Here is a 22,303-nt window from a genome sequence, read left to right on the forward strand (position 1 = left end):
GAATAGATTGTATGCAGTGTTGAGGTGTAAAAGAACTGTGGACAGTTCAAAGAATGATGACCTTTGCAATGCTTTCCCATTGTTGATATGTGGAGGATGTTTCTATTTGAAAGAGGTGTGTGACTCTATGAGCTGGAGAATACAAATCTCCTACTTTGGATGAATGTTTTAAAGAGGGGAGCCCATAAATCATGATACAAGTGTGCATTTATAAATAAAGGTCATAAAAAAAGCCACAACCGGGTTTTTATTATTTTTCCAGTAATGGCTTGATATTATGATAGTTTTTTTTTCTCATATTCTGCACATTCAGCACTTTCCTCTCCTCATAGATGTGCCTTATGTGCTGAAGTTGGAATCTCAGCCACACACTACCTGCTGGCCTGGTCAGACACTCTATATGCTTGCTCCGAGCTTCCCAGACAAACAGCGCTGGGTCAATGTGTTGGAGTCTGTTGCAGCCTGTGGACGAAAGTCGTGTGAAAAAGCAGAGACGGCTGCTGTAAGTGATATTTAGTATTTAGATGATGCAATGTCCAGTTTTGTTTCATCCAAAACACCTTGAAATACAGCTTGTCTTTATACTTATGGTGCTCTGATAATATGACTTGTTTGCCATTGGTAGTTTATGTTTCTAACTAAGCATGTGCTATAGCCTGGAATGACCCCTATTGTCAATATATGATAGGCTGAAGTGACCCACAGCGATGGTCTTGCCCTGTTGGTGAAGGTAAAACATTTACACAATTGATTGTGCTTGTCCTATGCTTGCCCTGCACGCCACTGCAGAGTGTGTTTTGCAACATTGTTTTCATCTTTTGGGGGGGCTTATTAAAACAACAAGCTTTCAACATTGCAAAACATAAAATTCCTGCCTTGCAAAATGTTTTGAAATTATTTGCTTGTTTATATCGTTTCACATGTGACACATTTAACATTAATTATTGTAGTTTCAAAGAAATGTACAGGCTCTGTGACCATCCAAAATTAATAGAATAAGCTACCCATCTTTAGGCCTTACTCAAGCATATGTATGCTTTACACATCTGAAGGGAAGGTTCACCCTTCTAGGAAAACATAAGTGAATACTCTAGTTTGTGCCCAGGCAACTAGCAACCAGGCTCTTCTGAAGGAAGGAGTTTTTCAAGATGGGTTTTCTTCTCTTAATTCATGCTGTTGACATATTAGCAAACACCAATCACTTTTGCTTGCATGTGTTTGCCATGTTCTCATTTGTTTATGAGGACGCTACACAAACTGCATTTTGATTAAGAAGCATCCACACGAAGCCTAAGATTGTCTGGGCAGAACCACAAACAAAAATGGAAGTCATGGCAATCAATGGCAAATTACCTCCATCTCTACTGGTAGAAGTGCAAATAGGACTCCTCTACAATTTATCCTTAATAGTTTGCTCTGGTGGTGTTGAGTTTTTTTGAGTGTTGTTGGATCTGCACTCATCCAGGCAAGTGGAAAGAATTCCATCATACCCCCTGACATGTGCCTTTGAGATGGTGAAAAGGTTTTAGGGCATTAGGAGGTCAGTCAACCATATAGGATCCTCATCTACTGATCTGCTCTTGTAAACACAATACTTATGTGGTTGATCCAGTTGAGTTCCTCAATAATGGTGACTCCCAGGATGTTAATGGAGGGTGACTCAGCTATAGCGATGCTATTGAATGTCAAAGGTAGATGTTTTGCCTCGCACTTCTTGCAGATTTTCACTGAGCAAACTATGGTTCTACTCTCAGGAATTTAGAAGTTTAGGGTTTACTTGAGCAATGTTTTACAAGATATTAAGAAGAACTGATAGAGGTTAACCATTTCCATTACTTGGGAAGTCTCAAACTAGATAGTCATAAGAAATAAATTAGGACCACATCTACAGTTAGTGAGTGGTAATGATTTGAAACTCTTCCCAATTAAAAAATAACAGGGGCAAATTATTAATTTTAAATCTGTGATTGATTTAAATTTGTTAACTAAGGATATGAATCTAAAGTTGGAGACCAACCTTGAAAAGTGGAACAGGCTTGAGGAGCTAAATGGCAATGCTTGTTTCTATGTATCTATCATAAACCTCTGATTAATTACTCCCTGGTCGGTAAAAAAATATAGAAAGTTCCTTCCTTTCCTTTATCTCAAAATTCTTCATGATTTTGGACTCAAAGCTCTCTAGTCCAAAAGGCTTCAGTGTTTCTAATTCGATGTTTTCAAATCACATGCATCTCAAAGCTTTGCTAACCATTGCTTGGTGCCATCTAACTCAAAATAATCTTTTTTATATTTAATCAGTCCCATAATGTATCTGTGCAGTCTAATTGTCAATGCTGGAGTGAGTGATTAATTGAAAAGAAAATTCCTGGCTAAAATTGTAGCTGAGTTTGCACAAAGTCATTATATGTGGTAACATGTATGTCAGTGAGAGCACACACTAACAAGACCGTTTAATTCTGCAGAAGTTACTGGGAAATTCGTTGCTGAAGCTGGAGGGAGATGACCGTTTGGACATAAACTGCACTCTGCCACTCACCGAGCAGGTATGTTGGGAAGTAGAATAAATGGAATCTCCCTGTCACTGATCAACGGTCCATTTGCTAACCATGGGCGAGTATTAGGTAGAAATACAGGCATACTATTTTTTCAGAATACAGAGTGAAAATGAAGCCAGACCTTTGAGGTCACAAGTGATTAATGTACTTGCCTTGGAGCTGGTAGAGCCTAGAAGCAATAGATCAATTTCTAGGAACAGAGGTTTTGCTGTGAGGAGATATTGAATAAGATTGGTGTATGCTCACTTGAGTTTAGAAGAATGGGGGGTGATTTTATTAAGATAGACTAAAATGATGAGGGTGAATGGGCTAATTGCTGTTTTGGTCATTGGTCAAGGCAACATACTGGACATTGCCCTTTTTTTTTGACGATCATGTGCCATCTGATTCACCTCTCCTGAGACCAGGCTCAGAAAGTTGGCCATAGGCCAAAGTGCTTGTATTGGAGGGGAATTGGAATGTGTCTGAGAGTCAGAGACTGGATGTTGCTGTGTATGTGGCTGGTGGAGAGCTAAAAATTAGAGACCAGTTGTTGATGTATGGATGGGGTTGGTGATGCAGTCAGAGGCTGGCGGTCAGAGAAGAAGGTGTGAGGGATGAGGGGCAGTGAGATGGTTGTGCCTTCCTAGAATTGTGGAATGATGGGGCGTTTTGATAGTCGGGGTGGGCACTGGGAGAACAGAGACTTGGGGAGAGCTTTAATTACGAGAGGGAAAGTTGTAGGTAGGTATTTTAAAGGACTCTTGAGTGAGTGCATGAGTAAGACACCAGAGTGCCAATTGCCTTCTCCAAGACAGTGTGTTCCAAGTGTTCCTGCAATTCTTAAAAAAAACATTTAAATGAATAATTATGTTATCTTACATACCCCTGACATGTATATTTTGCCAGGGTTGCAAAGGGAACTCAGGACAGGAATCACCCAGCCGAATTTTCCAAGTAACATGAAATGACAGGGAGTTGGTTGTTCTGGTGATATGCTCATGAATAAGAATCAATTTTCAATTGCACAGTGTTCACATAATCAACATTGTAATTGAATTTATAGACATGGATTATATAGAGTGAAGTCTTTAATTGCTAAGGCATTGAAAATCAATGATTTTGTTATTTACTTTTTTCATTATTTGCAACATAGGCATCACAGGCAGGGTCAGCACTTCTTTCGGCCGTCCCTGATTGCCCACGAGAAAATGTGGTGCACTAACTCTTGGAACCAGTGCAGCCCTTCTGGTGAAGTTACTCCCACAATGCTGTTGGGGAGCAAGTTCCAGGACTTAGACCCAAGGAAGATGAAGGAACAGCAATATGTTTCAAAGTCGAGATAGTGTGGGACTTGGAGGTGGTTATACGGGTGGTGGTGTTGCCCTACACCTGCTGCCCTCATCCTTGGTAGCAGTCATGAGCTTAGGCAATGCTGTCAGAGTAGCAGAGGTGAGTAAGTTGGTGCATTTTGTAGGTGGTACACAGTGCTGCCATGGTGCACCAGTGCTGAAGGGAATGGTTGTGGTGAATGGGGTATCAACCAGGCAGGTGATTTTTGTCCTGGATGGTCCTGAATTTCTTGAGTGTTACTGGAACTCATCCAGTGAAGTGGAGAGTATGCCATTACATTCCTGACTTGTGCCTTGTAGTTGATAGAAAGACTGTTAATGTCAAGAGGTGAGTCATCTGCCCTCATCCTTGGTAGCAGTCATGAGCTTAGGCAATGCTGTCAGAGTAGCAGAGGTGAGTAAGTTGGTGCATTTTGTAGGTGGTACACAGTGCTGCCATGGTGCACCAGTGCTGAAGGGAATGGTTGTGGTGAATGGGGTATCAACCAGGCAGGTGATTTTTGTCCTGGATGGTCCTGAATTTCTTGAGTGTTACTGGAACTCATCCAGTGAAGTGGAGAGTATGCCATTACATTCCTGACTTGTGCCTTGTAGTTGATAGAAAGACTGTTAATGTCAAGAGGTGAGTCATCTGCTGCAGGATACCCAGCCTCTGACCTGCTCTTTCAGTCACAGTGATTATATTACTGGTCCGTTGTGTTTCTAATTTATGGTGACCAGAATTTTGGCACTATGTCTCTCTGATGATAACACCATGTCAAGGGTAAGTCATTAGACTATCTCTTGTTGGAGATGGTCACAGCCCAGCACTTTTGTTGCACGAACGTTATATGCCACTTATCAGCCCATTCCTGAAACTTGCATTAGTCATGCTGCATGAAAACATGGACAGCTCCATTTGCTGAGGAGTCATAAAAATAAAGTGTAGCAATTCAGAGGAGTAGGCCATTCTGCTCTGAGTCTGCTCTGCCATTCAATGTGATCATGGCCAATCATCAAAATTCAGTACCCTGCTCCCAACTTCTCTCCATATCCCTTGATTCCTTTAGCCATTAGTACTGTATAGTAATGTAAATAAATTTAATGATTTGGCTCAACTGCCTTCTGTGGTTGAGAATTTCACAGACTTGCCATTCTTTAGATATAGAAACTTCTCTTCATTTCAGTCCTAAATAACTTGCTCTATTTCCTTAAAGCTTTGACCCTAGATTCTGGACTTACCTATCATCAGGAACATCTTTTCTGCAGTGAGATTCTTTCATCTCATTCTTTTAAACCCTGGTGACTACAAGCCCACTCATACATCCATGCTGCCGCTCCAGGAATCAGTCTCATGAGCCTTCGCTGCACTCCTTTTATAGCATGAATATTCTTCCTTAGAAATAAGACACCAAAACTATACACAAAGCTTAAGGTGTGGTCTCACCAAAGCCCTGTACAATTGGAGTTAAACATCCCTGCTCCTGTACTCAATTCTTCTCATGAGGAAAGCCAATATATCATTCGATTTCTTGACTGCCTGTTGCACTTTTTTGCTTGCTTTCATCGACTGATGCACAAGGTTACCCAGATCTTGCTGCAGCTCTCCATTTCCTAATCTGTCGCTGTTCATTCAATACTCTGTCTTCCAAGTATTCAGTACTCTTGCTACCAAAGTGAATAACTTTATTTTTATCCACATTATACTACATCTGCCATGCATTGTCCACTCACTCAACACATCCAAATCACTCTCTGCATCCTCCCCACTGCTCACATTTGCACCCAGCTTTCTGTGATCTGCAGACTTAGCAATATTACATATATTTCCCTCGTCTAAATCAATAACATGTGTTGTGAATATCCGGGGTCCAAGCAGTGAACTCTACAGTACCCCACTTGGAAAAGGACTTGTTTATTCTTCTTATTTGTTTCCAGTCTGCCAACCAGTTCTCTATCTGTTACACCCATTAACCTCAGTCCCAGACTCGTCAATTTTAGCGGTGATGATGAATGAAATAAAGTCCAGACCCTAAGGACATTAAGCAACAGAGCACAATTAGGCTAATCAGGCACTCAAGACTGCTCCATTATTCAGTAAGTTTGTGGTTGACCCAGTCTTGATTTAACACCACTTCTCAATCTATCTTGTAACCTCTTTACTCCTTTGTAATTTAAATGCCTGTCAACCTCTGCCTTGAACATATTCTATGGCTCCACCTCCACAGCTCTCTGGGGTAGAGGATTGCAAGAAATTCATAATTTCCATCTTAAATGGGCAATCTTCTGAGACCTCCAGAATCCAGGAAACTTTGGTAGATTACTACCAATGTATCCACTACCTCTACAGCCATTTCCTTTAAGACCCAGTGCAGGCCATGAGGTCCAGGGGACTTATTGGACTTTTAGTCTTTTTTTCTCATAGTGAAAGAAATTATTTTAAGTTCCTCCTTCCCTGTAGTCCTTTGCTTCTCTAATATTATTATTATTGGGATGGCTTTAGTATTTTCTATCATGAAAACTAATCTAAAATACTCATTTAGAAATTATTAATTCCCCAGTATCAATTTTTAAGAGATTGACATTCACTGTAGCTATTCTCTTCCTTATTATATACCTGTAGAAGCTCTAGATACTCTGTCAGCTGCATTAGGAAGAATGTGTCATTCACATGTGTGACACCATACTCCTGAAATAGACATTCTATTTCAAGCTCTGTCATGGGAGATGTTTACCAGATGGGCAGAGGAATAGACTTAAGGATGCGCTCAAAGCTTCCTTGAAGTAGAACATTCCCATGACTAGGAACTTCTGGCCCATGATCCCTCAGTCCAGGGAATTATAGACCAGTGAGCCTTACGTCTGTGGTGGGCAAGCTGTTGGAAAGGATTCTTAGAGATAGGATCTTTGGGCATTTGGAGAATCATGGTCTGATCAGGGACAACTAGCGTGGCTTTGTGAAGGGCAGATCATGTCCTACAAGCCTGATAGTGTTCTTTGAAGAGGTGACCAGACAGATTGATGAGGGTAGTGCAGTAGATGTGGTCTACATGGATTTTAGTAAGGCATTTGACGTTCCACATGGTAGGCTTCTTCAGAAGGTCAGAGGGCATGGGATCCAGGGAAGCTTGGCCATGTGGATTCAGAATTGGCTTGCCTGTAGAAAGCGGAGGGTTGTGGTGGAGGGAGTGCATTCAGATTGGAGGGCTGTGACTAGCGATGTCCCACAAGGGTCGGTTCTGGGACCTCTGCTTTTTGTGATTTTTTTTTAATGACTTGGATGAGGGGGTAGAAAGGTGGGTTGGCAAGTTTGCAGATGACACAAAAGTTGGTGGTGTTGTGGATAGTGTAGAAAATTGTCGAAGATTGCAGAGGGACATTGATAGGATGCAGAGCTGGGCTGAGAAGTGGCAGACAGAGTTCAACCCAGAGAAGTGTGAGGTGGTACACTTTGGAAGGACAAACTCCAAGGCAGAGTACAAAGTTAATGGCAAGATTCTGGGTAGTGTGGAGGAGCAGAGAGATCTAGGGGTCCATATCCACAGATCCCTGAAAGTTGCCTTACAGGTGGATAGGGTAGTTAAGAAAGCTTATGGGATGTCAGCTTTCATAAGTCGAGGGATCGAGTTTAAGAGCCGCGAGGTAATGATGCAGCTCTATAAAACTCTGGTTAGACCACACTTAGTACTGTGTCCAGTTCTGGTTGCCTCATTATAGGAAGGATGTGGAAGAGTTGGAAAGGGTGCAGAAGAGATTTACCAGGATGCTGCCTGGTTTAGAGAGTATGCATTATGAGGAGAGACTAAGGGAGCTGGGGCTTTACTCTTTGGAGAGAAGGAGGATGAGAGGAGACATGATAGAGGTGTACAAAATATTGAGAGGAATAGATAGAGTGGACAGCCAGCACCTCTTTCCCAGGGCACCAGTGCTCAATACAAGCGGGCGTGGCTTTAAAGTAATGGGTGGGAAGTTCAAGGGAGATATCAAAGGAAGGTTTTTTACCCAGAGAGTGTTTGGGGCATGGAGTTTGCTGCCTGGGGCGGTGGTGGAGGCAGGTACATTAGTCAAATTCAAGAGATTCCTAGATAAGCATATGGAGGAATTTAAAATAGAGGGATATGTGGGAGGAAGGGGTTCGATAGTCTTAGGCGAAATTTAAAGGTCAGCACAACATTGTGGGCCAAAGGGCCTGTATTGTACTGTACTGTTCTATGTTCTAAAATGGAGAAGGAACATTTGGGATGGCATTGAGAACCTACCAACCACCTCACAAACCGCCCACCCCGTCAGCCTGCTCCTGCCCCATCTGTGGAAGTCTGCAGTTCCCAGATCGGCCTCATTAGCTACATCAGAACCCACAAAACTAGAGTGGATGCAATTCACCCTTGATCGCAAGGGACTGCCTAAGAAGCTCTTGCTGGTTAGTTTTTATATTATTTGATAGTAGACTTCCATACTTTATATTTCTTTTAACAATCTCTTTCTGCTTTCTAAAAATTTCTGACTCCTCTAACCAAAAACTGTTTAGATCAATGAAGTCATTCAAGACCAGCAACAAGGCTCCCTGGGGCTCCTCGGCTCAAAGAGCACAGGCAGCTCTAAACAGGCTCTGTGCAGGACATGGACAATGTGGCCAGTTGATGATCAGTGACAATAAAATGGTGAATCAAACCCTCCTTTGCACGTGAATGCAGTAACCGAGATCAATCAATGGCCTGCATTGTCACCTCCTACCCTTCATATGATTTCAATAGAAATACCCTTAAAATAAAACCTTTACAAAAAGGCTATTCATTGGCTTAGGAACCTCAGACTCAGTTTATATATGTTGCTTCATCCATTAGCCAGGAAGAATGGAGAAGGATAATTTCAAAGCCCTGCAATGATATGGTAGTCCCAGTGGATTAGTGCGTCTTTATGTTTGTAAGATGAGGGCTGCTATAATTTTAATTCTCACATTGATCATTTTTTGTCAACCAAAAATATTAAGAGATGCAGGACAAAGGCAGATTTCTTGCCTTAGGTCACCAGTCAGCCACTATCTCACACAATGCTGAAACAGGCTTGAGGGGTTTAATGTCCTTACCATTATGGATGTGTGTATGTAGTTTTTGTCTATACACATGGTTTTCTGTTGGGGGAGATGATGGAGCAGAAGAAAGCAAAGTTTTGGTGTACATTCTTATCAAGGATATGATTATAACCGGAGCCCATGCTTTAAGTTATCAGTGAGTATCTACTTACAATATTTTTATATCTGAGGAGAGCTGATTTTTGTGTATCTACAGATTGTGCTGGTTGGGACAGAGGAAGGTCTATATGCATTAAATGTTGTGAAGAACTCCCTTGTGCACATTCCTGGTGTGGGGTCAGTGTTCCAGCTTCATATCCTAAAGGAACTTGATCGACTCATCATGATTGCAGGTTATTATGGACTTGTTTGAATGTAATGACCAGCAAGAAAGCAGGTCAGGGACAACTTTAGAAAACTGCTATTGCACCAGAAATCTTTAATTCGAAGGGTATAACTTTATAGCTTTATTTGGTAGTGATTGAAATACAGATTTTTTTTAACAGACTTGCACGTTGTTATGCATTCTCAAAACACTTCACCAACGTCAGATTCATTGTGAATGGTTAATTTCATTATCTGTTTGACAGGAGAGGAGCGAACCCTCTGTTTTGTGGATATTAAGAAGGTGAAGCTGTCGTTAGCTCAATCCCATCTGCCAGCCCAGCCAGAGCTCGTACCTACAGTTTTTGACAGCTTGAAAGGATGCCACCTGTTTGCAGTAGGAAAAGTGAGCACCACAGCAGTCCTTAATCAGTCTTATTTATCATATGCAAAACATCCAGTTCAATTTCAGAAGCAGTTTGGCAGTTTTGTTTAATATTCTATAATCTTATTCAGAGCTTCCAGTCATGTTAATTTATGAGTCAAGACGTGGGTGAGCATAAGATTTAAGTAACTGCCAAAGCAAGGATATGGGTCTCGGTTATCTTCTGAAATAACAATAAGACATTTGACTGAATATTTAAAATGACTGTATTAAACGTTCGCTCTGTTAGAGGATGCTAGTTCTTGGATATGGATTTACTTCAACATTAGGATTTTTACCACAGTCAGTTGCAAAGGGATCTTCTTGTATACTGCACAATTCGGTTTATTTCAAAACCCAGAACCATAATATGCAATGACAAGTTATTTCATTGCACCAAATTATCCTCTTCCTGATGGGAAAATCTTCTATGTTTACCTTTCCCTTCACTTGGAGATTACAAAGAAGAATGAAAAAAGTTAAATGGAAAATAAGGTCTCAGCACTTCACATTTATGCTTTTTGCAATTTTTAAGACAAGGGTGGCATGCTACAGTGTATGATTCACTTGATAATTGAGAATCAGATTTATATTTAAATTATTTTCAAACTGTGGAAAGCTCAGCAGCAAAAGGGAGGGAAGAACTTCCAGCTTGGGAAAGTAAGTGCCTTTTGCCCTATTGTGACAAGGTAGAAGGAGCAGCCCAAGACCTCAAGGTCATCTTCATCTTCCCTTCTGCCAATCATGGCCATTCTTACCCCACTGCAATCAATAACTAGCAGCACTGATCCAACTTTCTGCCATCTATGATCGGCAAATCCCAGTCCTTCAACCCCTTCATCTCAGTTGCCGCCAACATTCCCAAGTAGCCCTGGTGTGGCCTTCTGATGCTAAGTTTCCCCAACCAACAACTGGCCAGCCTTACAAGTGGCTGATAGAGTGGAGAATGGAAAAAGAATCATAATGAAGTCTGTTGATAAACTTGAAAGAATCGTTGAGCACCTCCATGTGCTTCCCCAAGCTCTGTGTGCTTACTCAGGCCCTATGTGTGCCAAATCGTAGGAAAATTTTATACTATAATTGCCTCATGCTTTCATACTCATTTAACAAAAGCCTTTTGTACACAAAAGAGGTATAATAGTGTAATTCTGGAAGATATTTTAAAATCTGATTCTATGTTTCATAGCTGAGCAAACAGTGAAACATCACATTCCCTCTATCTACGATACTTATCAGTGTAAATGTCATGTTAATAGTGGAAACATTTGGGTTGTTGGTTAGAGTATGGACTGAAGCTATTAAATTATTTGCCTTTTATGTTTTAACCATGGATCTTAAGTTAGGGAAGACAAAGTTTGGGAGGGAATGGTGGGGGATTGATTCACTTTTTTCTTTAAATTGCTCCTTTGTGAAAATGAACAAATTGAAATCAAATTTTTATTTAAACTGAGATGTTGCCTCTGTTGGATACTGAAGTTAGCCCTGGGTATAACACTTTAAAAATGAGACATTTCTTCTCAAGTTCTTTAAACTTGCAGAATTATTTAAAGATTGTCCCACCAGTTTACCTTTTGGGCTCTCTACACCAGGAGTTTGAAAATGAAGGTCATTATTATTTAATTTGATAAGTGCCCTAGAATACAATAGGCTGGATTTTGCTGGAAATATTGCCAGTTCAACATTTCGATATTGGTCCCCAGTGAATGCCATTAAATTCATGATTTTCATGAGTGTTTGCATGAATACAAAGTTTGCCAACTTCCTGTTCTTCAGTGTTTCTCTCTGCACTCTGGTGTGGCATTCCTCATGAAATGCAAAAGTGGAGTGTGGAATTATGCCGGTTCCCCATTACTTATGGTAAGGTATGCACTTGAATACCTAAAGCAGGTGAGAGCTGGTGCTAGAACAGCAACTCCACCCATTCATATGGTGAGGGACAAGGTAAGGTTTAGAAATTGACATTTTTTGAATTCAAAGTCGAGTTTATTGTGATGTGCACAAGTACATGTGTGCACAGGTGCAGTGAAAAACTTACTTGCAGCAACATCACAGGCGCAGAGTATCATGTAAGCAGCAGTCACAAGAGAAACATAAATTAAACATAAATTATACACAATTTTTACAAGAACACAGTTAGAACAAAACAAAGTCCATTATGTGCAATGTGATCAAAGTGCTTTAAGTTATTTAAATGTTTTCGTTGTTTTCAAGCATTTAAATGTTGATGATTTGTAACCATTTTGAAAGAAATTAGTAGTTGAGCTTCTGAGCGTTTTTAGATATTTTGTAAGTCAGAAGTCCTTGGCAAAACAATGGAATATGGCTTGCTGTCAAAAATTTTTCAGCATATATATTCTGCACACATCCCCATTAAGAAAGGGATTTACACCCAGTAGGCCTTGCCATTGATGAAGAGCCTCACACTGAGGACAGAACCACTTTTTTGTATTGGCGTCAGGAAATCCACACTGGGTAAAAATGGACTTCCTTGTGGCTCAGCAGTAAGCATGGATGATGCATGATGAACTGCAAAATCCTGGAGATTAATTTATTACAGAAACAGTTGTGCTTTTTTTTTCATCAGATTGAGGCCGGACCCTGTATCTGTGCAGCAATGCCAAATAAAGTATATATCCTCCGTTATAATGATGGGCTTGACAGTTTTGCAGTACGCAAGGTGAGTGTGTTCATGCAGTACATAAGAAGACTTGTTCAGAGTAGAACTGATTACTTCATTTATTCCATCTTATCGCTGCCTATTATTCTTCCATAACAGAATTACTGATTTATGCTATGTTATATGCTACAGAATTATCAAAATTGGCCCATGTGCTACCCACTGGTAGACTGACAAAATAGTTTTCTTTTGATTTATATAATCGGATTTATAAACAGATTGGGCCATTAACAGCATCTGCTTCTTTGTCTCCGCAGGAGATTGAAACATCTGAGCCCTGCAGCTGTATACAGTTTACTGCATACAGCATCATCATTGGTACCAACAAGTTCTATGAGATAGAAATGAAGAACTACACACTGGAGGGTAAGGACAATCACTGTGAAACAGTAGCATTGAATGCTTCAAAGTAGTTTTGGTTGCTTCTGACCTGTATGATGCCAGACCTGGGAGTGATTGATACTGATATGAATACTGAATGTAGTGAAACATTCTTTTTATTTTATTATTAATCTTCCATCCTCTATACATTATTGATGAAAAATATTGTTTAAGCCTTACATCTGTCTGCCTTCTCAGCAGCAACTTCGAACTACTTTACAATGCAGTACTTAAGCATGAGAAACCCATTAATAACTTGTGGCCACTATCAAGTTTAGAGAGTGACATCTGGTGGACTATTTTCCATTATGGAACATTTTCCACAGGGAATTAAACAAAAATGCAAAGAAGGGGGAGGGGTCCTGCCTACGCTTCTTCCCCTCCCTTTCCTAACCTGAAAATGCTAAGATCATTGGGAAGCTCCCATAGCTGAGAAAAAATGATGTGGAATGACAAGAGAGGATTAAATCAGGTAGATAAATGTACCTGCTTGATAGCTGTATGTTCTTTACTTTATTCTATTTGTTCAGATACTTTGAATTTAAAGTACACACTTGAAAACTTGAGCAACATTTAAAAGTAAACTAGTGAATGTTTAAATTAGCAACCAGCCAAATGTTCTGACTTAATACCATTGATAAGCTTATATATATATTGTTGAACCTACTCACTGTTGACCTAATGAATTTGGCAATGTGTCCCTCTCACGTGCCTCTATCTCTTGCACTGCAGAATTTCTGGATAAGAATGATATGACACTGGCCTCTGCCATTTTTGCTGCTTCATCCTACAGTTTCCCAATTGCCATTGCCCAGGTGAATAGCAGTGGGCAAAAGGATGAGTTTCTGCTCTGTTTCCATGGTAAGTAATGAGCCTATAATATGCCCATTGTCTATTTGTAATAACACCTGCCTTCTGCACTCACTGGTTAGGTTGTGAGTCAGGTTTATATTGATGCATCTGCAATTGTTCTTCCTTTTATGTGACTAACCCAACCAACTTCCAAACAAATGGATGTGAAGAATTTCTGGAGAATGCTGAAACAAAACCATAGGTACTGATCATTGGAAAGAAAAAAAACTCCTTTTGTACCACAATAGTTTTGTGCACCAGGCCTACACTCTACATACCACTGAAGCTGATGTGTGGCTTATTGAGTGTACAGGTTAATACTGACATGACCTTCCAAGATGTCAATTTATTGGGAAATGCATCACAATAATTAATTTGTTAGTGCCATAGATAGATATGAATGTAACCTTGCATTCTGCTTCACTTGTAGTCTGATGTTTCTTGTATCCACCAGAAGAGGTAAGGGGAAGAGAAAGACAGTGCAGGGTCCCCCTGCAGCCATTCCTCTCAGCAACAAGTTTACTCTTTTGGATACTGCTGTGGGGTGGAGGGGAATGACTTATCAGGCATTCCCCTCCACCCCACAGGTCAGCTGTAGCCAGGTCAGTGGCCTGTAGCCAGCTCTGAGGCTCAGCAGGGAAGGGTAAAGTCAGGCAGAGGAATAGTGATAGGAGACTTGGTAGTTAGGGGGACAGACAAGGGTTTCTGTGGCCGTGAAAGAGAAACCAGGGTGGTATATTGCCTCCTGGGTGCCAGGGTTGAGGATGTCTCAGAGCGGCTGCAGAACATTCTCAAGGGGGAGGGTTACAGCCAGAGGTTGTAGTGCACATTGGCACCAATGACAAATGTCAAAAGGGGGAAGAGGTCCTGCGCAGTGAGTATAGGGAGTTAGGAAAGAGACCGAAAAGCAGGACCTCGAAGGTAGTAATCTCTGGATCACTCCTGGTGCCACGTGCTAGACAGGGCAGGAATAGGATGATAGAACAGATGAATGTGTGGCTGAGGAATTAGTGCAGGGGGAAGCATTTCAGGTTCTTGGATCATTGGAACCTTTTCTGGGACTGGGGCGACTTGTACAATAGCAACGGGTTGCACTTTAACTGGAGGGAACCAATATCCTGTCCAAGAGGTTCACTAGTGCTACTCTGGAGGGTTTAAACTAGTTTGGCGGGGGGTGGGAACCAGCGCATCAGGTCAGAAAGTGGAGGGATTGAGAGGAAGGTAAATGTCATGAGCAGTGAGAATAGGCAGGAGCAAGGTAGTAGACACGATGGGATGGACGGGTTGAAGTGTGTGTATATTAATGCTAGGAATACTATGGGTAAGGGTGATGAACTCAGAGCATGGATCAATACATGGAACTATGATGTTGTGGCCATAACAGAGACTTGGTTGAGAGAGGGACAGGAATGGATGCTTAATGTTCCAGGGTTTTGATGTTTTAGAAAAGATAGAGAAGGAGGTAAAGTGGGGGGGGGAGTTGCGCTGTTAATTGGGGACAGTGTCACAGCTGCACTCAGTGGGGACATAATGGAGGGCTCATCCACTGAGTCTATATGGGTAGAACTCAAAAATAAGAAAGGTGCAATCACTCTGATGGGATTATACTATAGGTCTCCCAATAGCCACCGGGACATTGAGGAACAGATATGTAGGCAGATTAGGGAAAGGTGTAAAAACAATAGGGTTGTTGTAGTGGGAGACCTCAACTTTCCTAATATAGACTGGGACCTCAGTGCAAGAGGTTTAGATGGGGCAGAATTTGTTAGTGTATCCAGGAGGGTTTCTTAAATCAACATGTAGATAGTCCAACAAGACAAGGGGTCTGTACTGGACCTGGTGTTGGGTAATGAGCCTGGCCAGGTGACTGACCTTTCAGTGGGAGAACACTTAGGGAACAGTGACCACAACTCCTTCAGTTTTAAGTTAGCTATAGATAAAGGACCTTGTGGAGAGTGTTAAATTGGAGCAGGGCAAATTACAAGAGCATTTGGCAGGAACTAGGGAAAGTTTAACTGGGAACAGGTGTTTTTGGGCAAGTCCACATCTGACATGTGGGGCACAGGACAGATATGTTCCAGTAAGAAGGATGGCAAGGTGAGGGAACCTTGGATGTCAAGCGAGGTGGTGAAAAGGGAAAAGTATGTAAGCTAAGATCAAACAGTGCCCTTGAGGATTATAAAGAAGCCAGTAAAGAACTCAAGAAGGGAATTAGGAAAGCCAGGAGGGGTTATGAAAAGTCCTTGGCAAGTAGGATTAAAGAGAATCCCAAGGCATTCTATATATACATCAAGAGCAAGAGAATAACTAGGGAGTGGTTAGGACCATTTTAGCATAAAGGAGGGAACATGTGCTTGGAAGCAGAAGATGTGGGAGAGATCCTAAATGAGTACTTTGCATCAGTATTTACCAAGGAGAAGGATGTGAAGGATAGTGAGCTCAGTGTGCTAATGTGCTAGGGCTTTTTGAGACAAAGAAGGAGGTAGTGTTGGGTCTCTTAAAGAACATTAAGTTGGATACGTCCCCAGTGTCTGATGGGATATGCCCCAGGTTATTGAGAGAGGCAAGAGATGAGATTTCTGGGGCCTTGACCAATATCTTAGTGTCCTCCCTAGCCACAGGTGAGGTCCTGGAGGACTGGCGAGTAGCTAATGTTGTTCCATTATTCAAGAAGGGAAATAGGAAAAATCCTGGAAATTATTGACAGATGAGTCTCGCGTCAGTGGTAGGGAAGTTACTGGACAGGATTTACGAGCATTTGGAAAACCATGGCCTAATTAGGAACAGTCAGCATGGTTTTGTGCGGGGCAAGTCATGTCTTCCTAACCTGACTGAGTTTTTCGAGGAGGTGATGAAGGTGGTTGATGAAGGTAGAGCTGTGGATGTTGTCTACGTGGATTTTAGTGAGGCATTTGACAAGGTCCCTCATAAGAAACTTATCCAGGAGATTAAGATGCAGGGGATCCATGGTGAATTGGCCGTTTGGATTCAGAATTGCCTTGCCCATAGAGGGTAGTAGTCAATGAGACTTATTCTGGCTGGAGGCCTGTTACTGGTGGTGTTCCACAGGGATCTGTACTGGGACCCCTGCTGTTTGTGATATATATAAATGACCTGGATGAAAATGTAGATGGTGGGTTAGCAAGTTTGCAGACAATGCAAAGATTGGTGGTGTTATAGATAGCATAGAAGACTGCCAAAGGATACAGCGGGATATAGATCTGTTACAGATTTGAGCGGAGAAATGGCAGATGGCATTTAACCTGGCCAAATGTGAAGTGTTTCACTTTAGGAGATCAAATGTAAAGGGACAGTACACTGTTAATGGCAAGACCCTGAACGGCATTGATGTTCAGAGGGATCTTGGGGTCCAAGTCCATAGCTACACAGGTTGATAGGGTGGTAAAGAAGGCGTATGGCATGCTTGCCTTTATTAGTCGAGGAACTGAGTTCAAGAGTCAGGAAGTTATGTTGCAGCTTTATGAAACTCTAGTTAGGCTGCATCTGGAGTATTGCATTCAATTCTGGTCACCCCATTACGGAAAGGATGTGGAGGCTTTGGAGAGAGTGTAGAAGAGGTTTACCAGGATGCTGCCTGGATTAGAGAGTATTAACTGTAAGGAGAGGTTGGACAAACTTGGGTTGTTTTCTCCGAAGCAGCAGAGGCAGAGGGGAGATCTGATAGAGCTTTATAAGATTATGAGAGGCATAGACAGAGTAGATGGTCAGTATCTTTTTCCCAAGGTTGAAATGTCCAATACCAGAGGGTATGCATTTAAGGTGAGAGGGGGTAAGTTCAAAGGAGATGTGCAGGGCAAATTTTTTTACACAGAGTGGTGGGTGCCTGGAATACACTGCCAGGGGTAGTAGTGGAGGCAAATATGATGAGGCATTCAAAAGGCTCTTAGGTAGGGACATGAATGTGCAGGAAATGGAGGGATATGGACATTGTGTAGGCAGAAGGGATTAGTTTAGTTGGGCATTTGATTACTAACTTAATTCGTTCGGCACAATATCGTGGGCCGAAGGACCTGTTCATGTGATGCACTGTTCTACGTTCTATATCTGCGTTCTATTTCTGCCCTTAATAAAGTCTTGGAACAATTTCAACAGTTGTGACTTGTTACTTTTTTTAATCTACAATAGAATTTGGAGTCATTGTTGATGCATACGGAAGACGCAGTCGTACTGATGACCTGAAGTGGAAACGTTTGCCCTTGGCATTTGGTAAGTGTGTCTTGTAGCATCTTTCTGGATTTGTACATTCAAATTTGCTAGAACAGAATTCTATAAATTGGTATCATTCAAAGATTAGCTTGACTTTACTATAAATGATTTAGACTTGGAAAATAGAAGTATGCTTTTAAAATTTTCTTTCAATATCGAACTAAGAATTGTAGATTACAAGGAAGATTGTGATACAATTCAAGTTAATAAACTTGCTGAATGGGCTTGTATGTATATATTGAACCTGAAACTAAACCACACTTGGAGTACTGTGCACCTTTCAGGTCTCCATATTGTGACTAGGATTCAGAACCACTAGAATAAGTTCACGAGATATGTAAGATCACAAGACAAAGGAGCAGAAGTAGGCCATTCTGCCCATCGAGTCTGCTCCGCCACTTCACCATGAGTTAAACTATTCTCCCATCTAGCCCCAATTCCCAGCCTTTTCCCCATATCTTTTGATACCCTGACTAATTAGATACCTATCAATCTCTTCCTTAAACATCCCAAATGATTGGGCCTCCACAGCTGTACGTGGCAACGAATTCCATAAATCCACGACCCTCTGGCTAAAGAAATTTCTTCTCATCTCTGTTTTAAATGGGTACCCTCTAAGTCTAAAACTGTGTCCTCTTGTCCTGCACTCACCCACCAAGGGAAACAACTTAGCCACATCTACTCTGTCCAATTCTTTCAACATACGAAATGTTTCTATGAGGTCCCCTCTCATTCTTCTATACTCCAAGATAACAGAACTCTGGAGCCAAAGGAACTCAGGAAAGACTGAACAGGATAAAACTTTATTCTTTAGAAAAGTGAAGCTGAGTAGTGATCTATTGGATAATGATAGTACTTGTCAAGGTAGGCATAGAGGAGATGGTGTCACTTGTCAAGGAGACCAAAATTAGAGGCCATGAGTAAAGTATTGTTGCCAATAATATAACAAGAATCCAGGAGCAATTTCTTTACCAAGAGTGGGAAGGTTATGGAACCTGCTGCTCAGGAGTAATAGGTATGCATGAAGGATATGCTGATAGGATTGACAACAGAGATATTAGAACATAAAGACTGGAACTACCATTTGGCCAAATGACTTGTTACCATGCTTTAGGTTGTATGGTCCATATATTTGCAAGAATGGAGGAAAGGCTCAGTGGCCAGGAATGCAGAGGTCCTGCACAATTTAATGTTTTACCTTATTTCCTTCAGATTTAAAAAAAAGAAAGAGTTGCATTTTTGTAATACCATTTCAAGGCTTCGAGACATCCCAAAATGCATTACACCCAGTCAAGTACTTTTGAAGTTTGTCATGGTTGTAATGTGGCAAAACTAACATCCTAATTTTGCAGAGTCAGCTCCTACAATCAGAAATGCAAAACTGGCCAGATAATCTCATCATCATAATTTTGGTTGAGGAATAAACATTGCTGAGGCACAGGGAATAACTCCTATGTTCTCTGAAATAGTGTCATTGGATTATTTACATACACCTGGCAGGGTTTATGGGGTGCATGAAAGGCTCCAAGTCTTACAAAACTGCATTCTCTCAGTACTACAATGTCTTTGGAATCAAATTTAACCCACGAGGTTCTGGCACAGACAAAAATAATTCAGCTGGACCACGGCTGATAAAGGCAAACTGGTTATAATGCAGAAAAGCCTGCAGTTCTAGGAAGAAGCTCGGGACAGTCTGCAGTGATAGAAATTCTTTTTGAATAGTAGGCTTGGCACACAGCAGCAAAAAACAAATGTGAGAAAAAGAGAGATCACAGGTGGAAGAAGAGGTGCTATCACTTGGGTGTGGGTGGCAAAAGGGATGGTGGTTAGTTTGCTTGAGGGATAGGGAAGATGAAACCCTGTTTTTCCTGGTCCACAGGTGATGCTGAAAAAATAGTTACTTGCTGATTCTGGCAGACCTGCCTTGCTTTAGCTGCCCTGTTACAAGAACAGTGAAAAACTTGGTCCACACCAATTAAAGGGCTGAAAACAATGGGACTATCATCTCATTAACATTTTAAATTACTACCCCATCTCTCCAGAGCAGATTACTTGGTTGACCTCACATGTTCTGCAATGGCCTGTGCATTTTTTTAGGATAATCCCTCTCTACCCACTGCTGAGAGTTAAAATCTCTTCTATGTAAATAGGTACTGAGTTTATAAAATAAAATCATTGTTATATGATGATATAACTATTAGTTTTATCAAGGTTAATAGTGATTGCATACACAATTGTATTAACGCCACAGTGTGTTTTGAATAAACACTCAATACTATTGCCTGTGAATTTATATGTAGGTTGATAGTTGACAGAAATTAGTTATATTATATTGTTAATCCAGAATTTCACACCACAGTACATGCGATTGCAAAACAGTAACCTCATCATAATTCTGTAATCTTTCTGCATGTGAACTTAATTTTCCAGTTGTAATTCATTGTGTTTTATTTGTGATCATTTCAGTTTATAGAGAACCTTACCTATTTGTAACTCATTTCAACTCTTTGGAGGTTATTGAGATCCAAGGTCGTAACACAGCCAGGTAAGTCTTGGATCCAGTAGTTTCCCAAGTAAGGAGTTATTATGACAGAGAAACTTGATCAAAAAGTTGGGAGGAATGTGAAGGAGAAAAGTGAGGCAGAGAGATTTAAGAAGGGAATTTGAGTGAAGGAATTAGACTGAGGACAGTGAAGTTGTGGCTGCTCTTAGTGGAGTATTTAAAGTCAGGAATGAGCAATAGGCCAGATTTGGGTGAGCACAGAGATTTCAAAGTGTTGTGGACTGGAGGAAGTTACAGAAAAAGATAAGATTTGAGGCTATGCAAGAATATTAAAACAAGGATGAAAATTTAAAATCAAGTGTTGCTTAACTGTGAGCCAGTGCAGGACAGCAAACATAAGAGAAATGGGTGAACAGGATATGGTGTCAGCTAAGACATGGTAAATTGGTAAATTTGTTTATTATTGTCACATGTACAGAAGTACAGTGAAAAACCTTGTTATGCATGCCAGCCAGACAGATCATTTCATTGCAACAGTGCAGTGAGGTAGTACAAGGGAAAACGATAAAATGCAGAATAGAGTGTTACAGTTACAAAGGAAGTGCAGTGCTGGCAGATAATAAGGTGTAAGGCCATAACGAGGTAGGTTGTGAGGTCAAAAATCCATCATCATACTAGGGGACCGTTCGTTAGTCTTATAACAGTGGGATAGAAGGTGTCCTTGAGCCTGGTGGTATGTGCTTTCAGCGGGGAGGCTGGTTTCCGTGATGTGTCCACAACTCTCTACAGTTTCTTGTGGTCTCGGGCAGAGCAGTTGCCATACCAAGCCGTGATGCATCCGGATAGGATGCTTTATATGGTGCTTCAATAAAAATTGGTGAGGGTCAAAGGGGACATGCCAAATTTCTTTAACCTCCTGAGGAAGTAGAGGCGCACAGTTTTTGACAATCTCAGGTTTACAGAGGGTAGGATGCGGGAGGCCAGTCAAGAGCATATTGGAATACTCAAGCTTGAGATAATTAAGGCATGGATGCTCAAAGGAGACTAATGCCAAGAAATTGTTTTGCACTCTGAAGGGTGCATAAAAATGGTGTTGATATGGTGGCGCAGCAGTTATATTGGTCATTGGCATGCTGCAATTTCAGTTGCAACCGAGGCCCTGTTTTGTATATGTGCTGACCAGTCTTCTTCTCCAGGATATCAGCCACAGGCCCAATTGGAGGAGAGGTCACAGTAGCTTCAGAGACCAACATTTGGTGAGGGAGGAGGGGAGCAGCAACAATGCACTTTTCTTTTATTGGCAAGGGGTGGTAAGGATCACACCAACATTTCTGTGAGGTAGGGGCAGATTGCATTGTTGTTGTGGGTGGGAAATGAAGGATTGCCCCAATATTGTTGTGAGTGTGAGGTAGGGATAACAGTGGCATTATACTTAGTTGGGGAGGGGTGGAGGATTGCAGCAGCAGCAATCCTATGCCGGGGAGCATGAAGGATCACCCCAGCATTGTCGTGAGGGTGGGAGAAGTATTGCCTTGTTCTTGCTGTGGGTGGGAAATGAGGGATTAAATTAGTCTTGTAGTGGGATAGACTTAACAGTGAGGACACCCTGCCATTGTTCGGAGTATAGGAAAGCATTGGATGAGTATTGTTATCGGGTGGAGTAGGGTTCCTACTGGCATTGTTTTGGGGTTGGGGATGAGGGTTCACACTGCAAATCTTGTGGCAGGGACATGAGGGATTTCACCAGCATTTTAATGGGGTAGTGGAGATGGTGGGAACTGTGGAAATCACACTGTTATTGTTGTAAGGGCGAGGGAGAAATTGTATTGGCACTGTTGTTGGGGAGTGGAATGAGGACCATCAGATGTTCAGGAGTTGACTGGGCAGGGTTCACAGAGCCAAATCCAATGTACATGGCTGGCTCTCGGTGTACTCAGAAGTGGACTGTTAAACAATTCATTTGTATAAACAATCACAAG

The 22,303-nt window shown here is 41.4% G+C and overlaps 1 protein-coding gene and 1 long non-coding RNA gene across 2 annotated transcripts in view; one reads left to right on the forward strand and one right to left on the reverse strand.

Moving 5' to 3' along the window:
• The window catches only part of LOC127579322 (citron Rho-interacting kinase-like), a 196,458-nt gene that overhangs the window by 155,693 nt on the left and 18,462 nt on the right, over positions 1-22,303 (forward strand). The window contains 9 exon segments of the mRNA XM_052032041.1: positions 333-502; positions 2,463-2,543; positions 9,154-9,289; positions 9,527-9,666; positions 12,269-12,361; positions 12,619-12,727; positions 13,475-13,603; positions 17,741-17,821; positions 20,288-20,366. Of these exon segments, the coding sequence (XP_051888001.1) occupies positions 333-502; positions 2,463-2,543; positions 9,154-9,289; positions 9,527-9,666; positions 12,269-12,361; positions 12,619-12,727; positions 13,475-13,603; positions 17,741-17,821; positions 20,288-20,366 (1,018 nt within the window).
• Positions 1-22,303, reverse strand: part of LOC127579323 (uncharacterized) — a 43,586-nt gene that overhangs the window by 16,699 nt on the left and 4,584 nt on the right. The window lies entirely within an intron of this gene.

Source organism: Pristis pectinata, chromosome 17, assembly GCF_009764475.1.
Source record: "Pristis pectinata isolate sPriPec2 chromosome 17, sPriPec2.1.pri, whole genome shotgun sequence".
NCBI lineage: Eukaryota > Metazoa > Chordata > Chondrichthyes > Rhinopristiformes > Pristidae > Pristis > Pristis pectinata.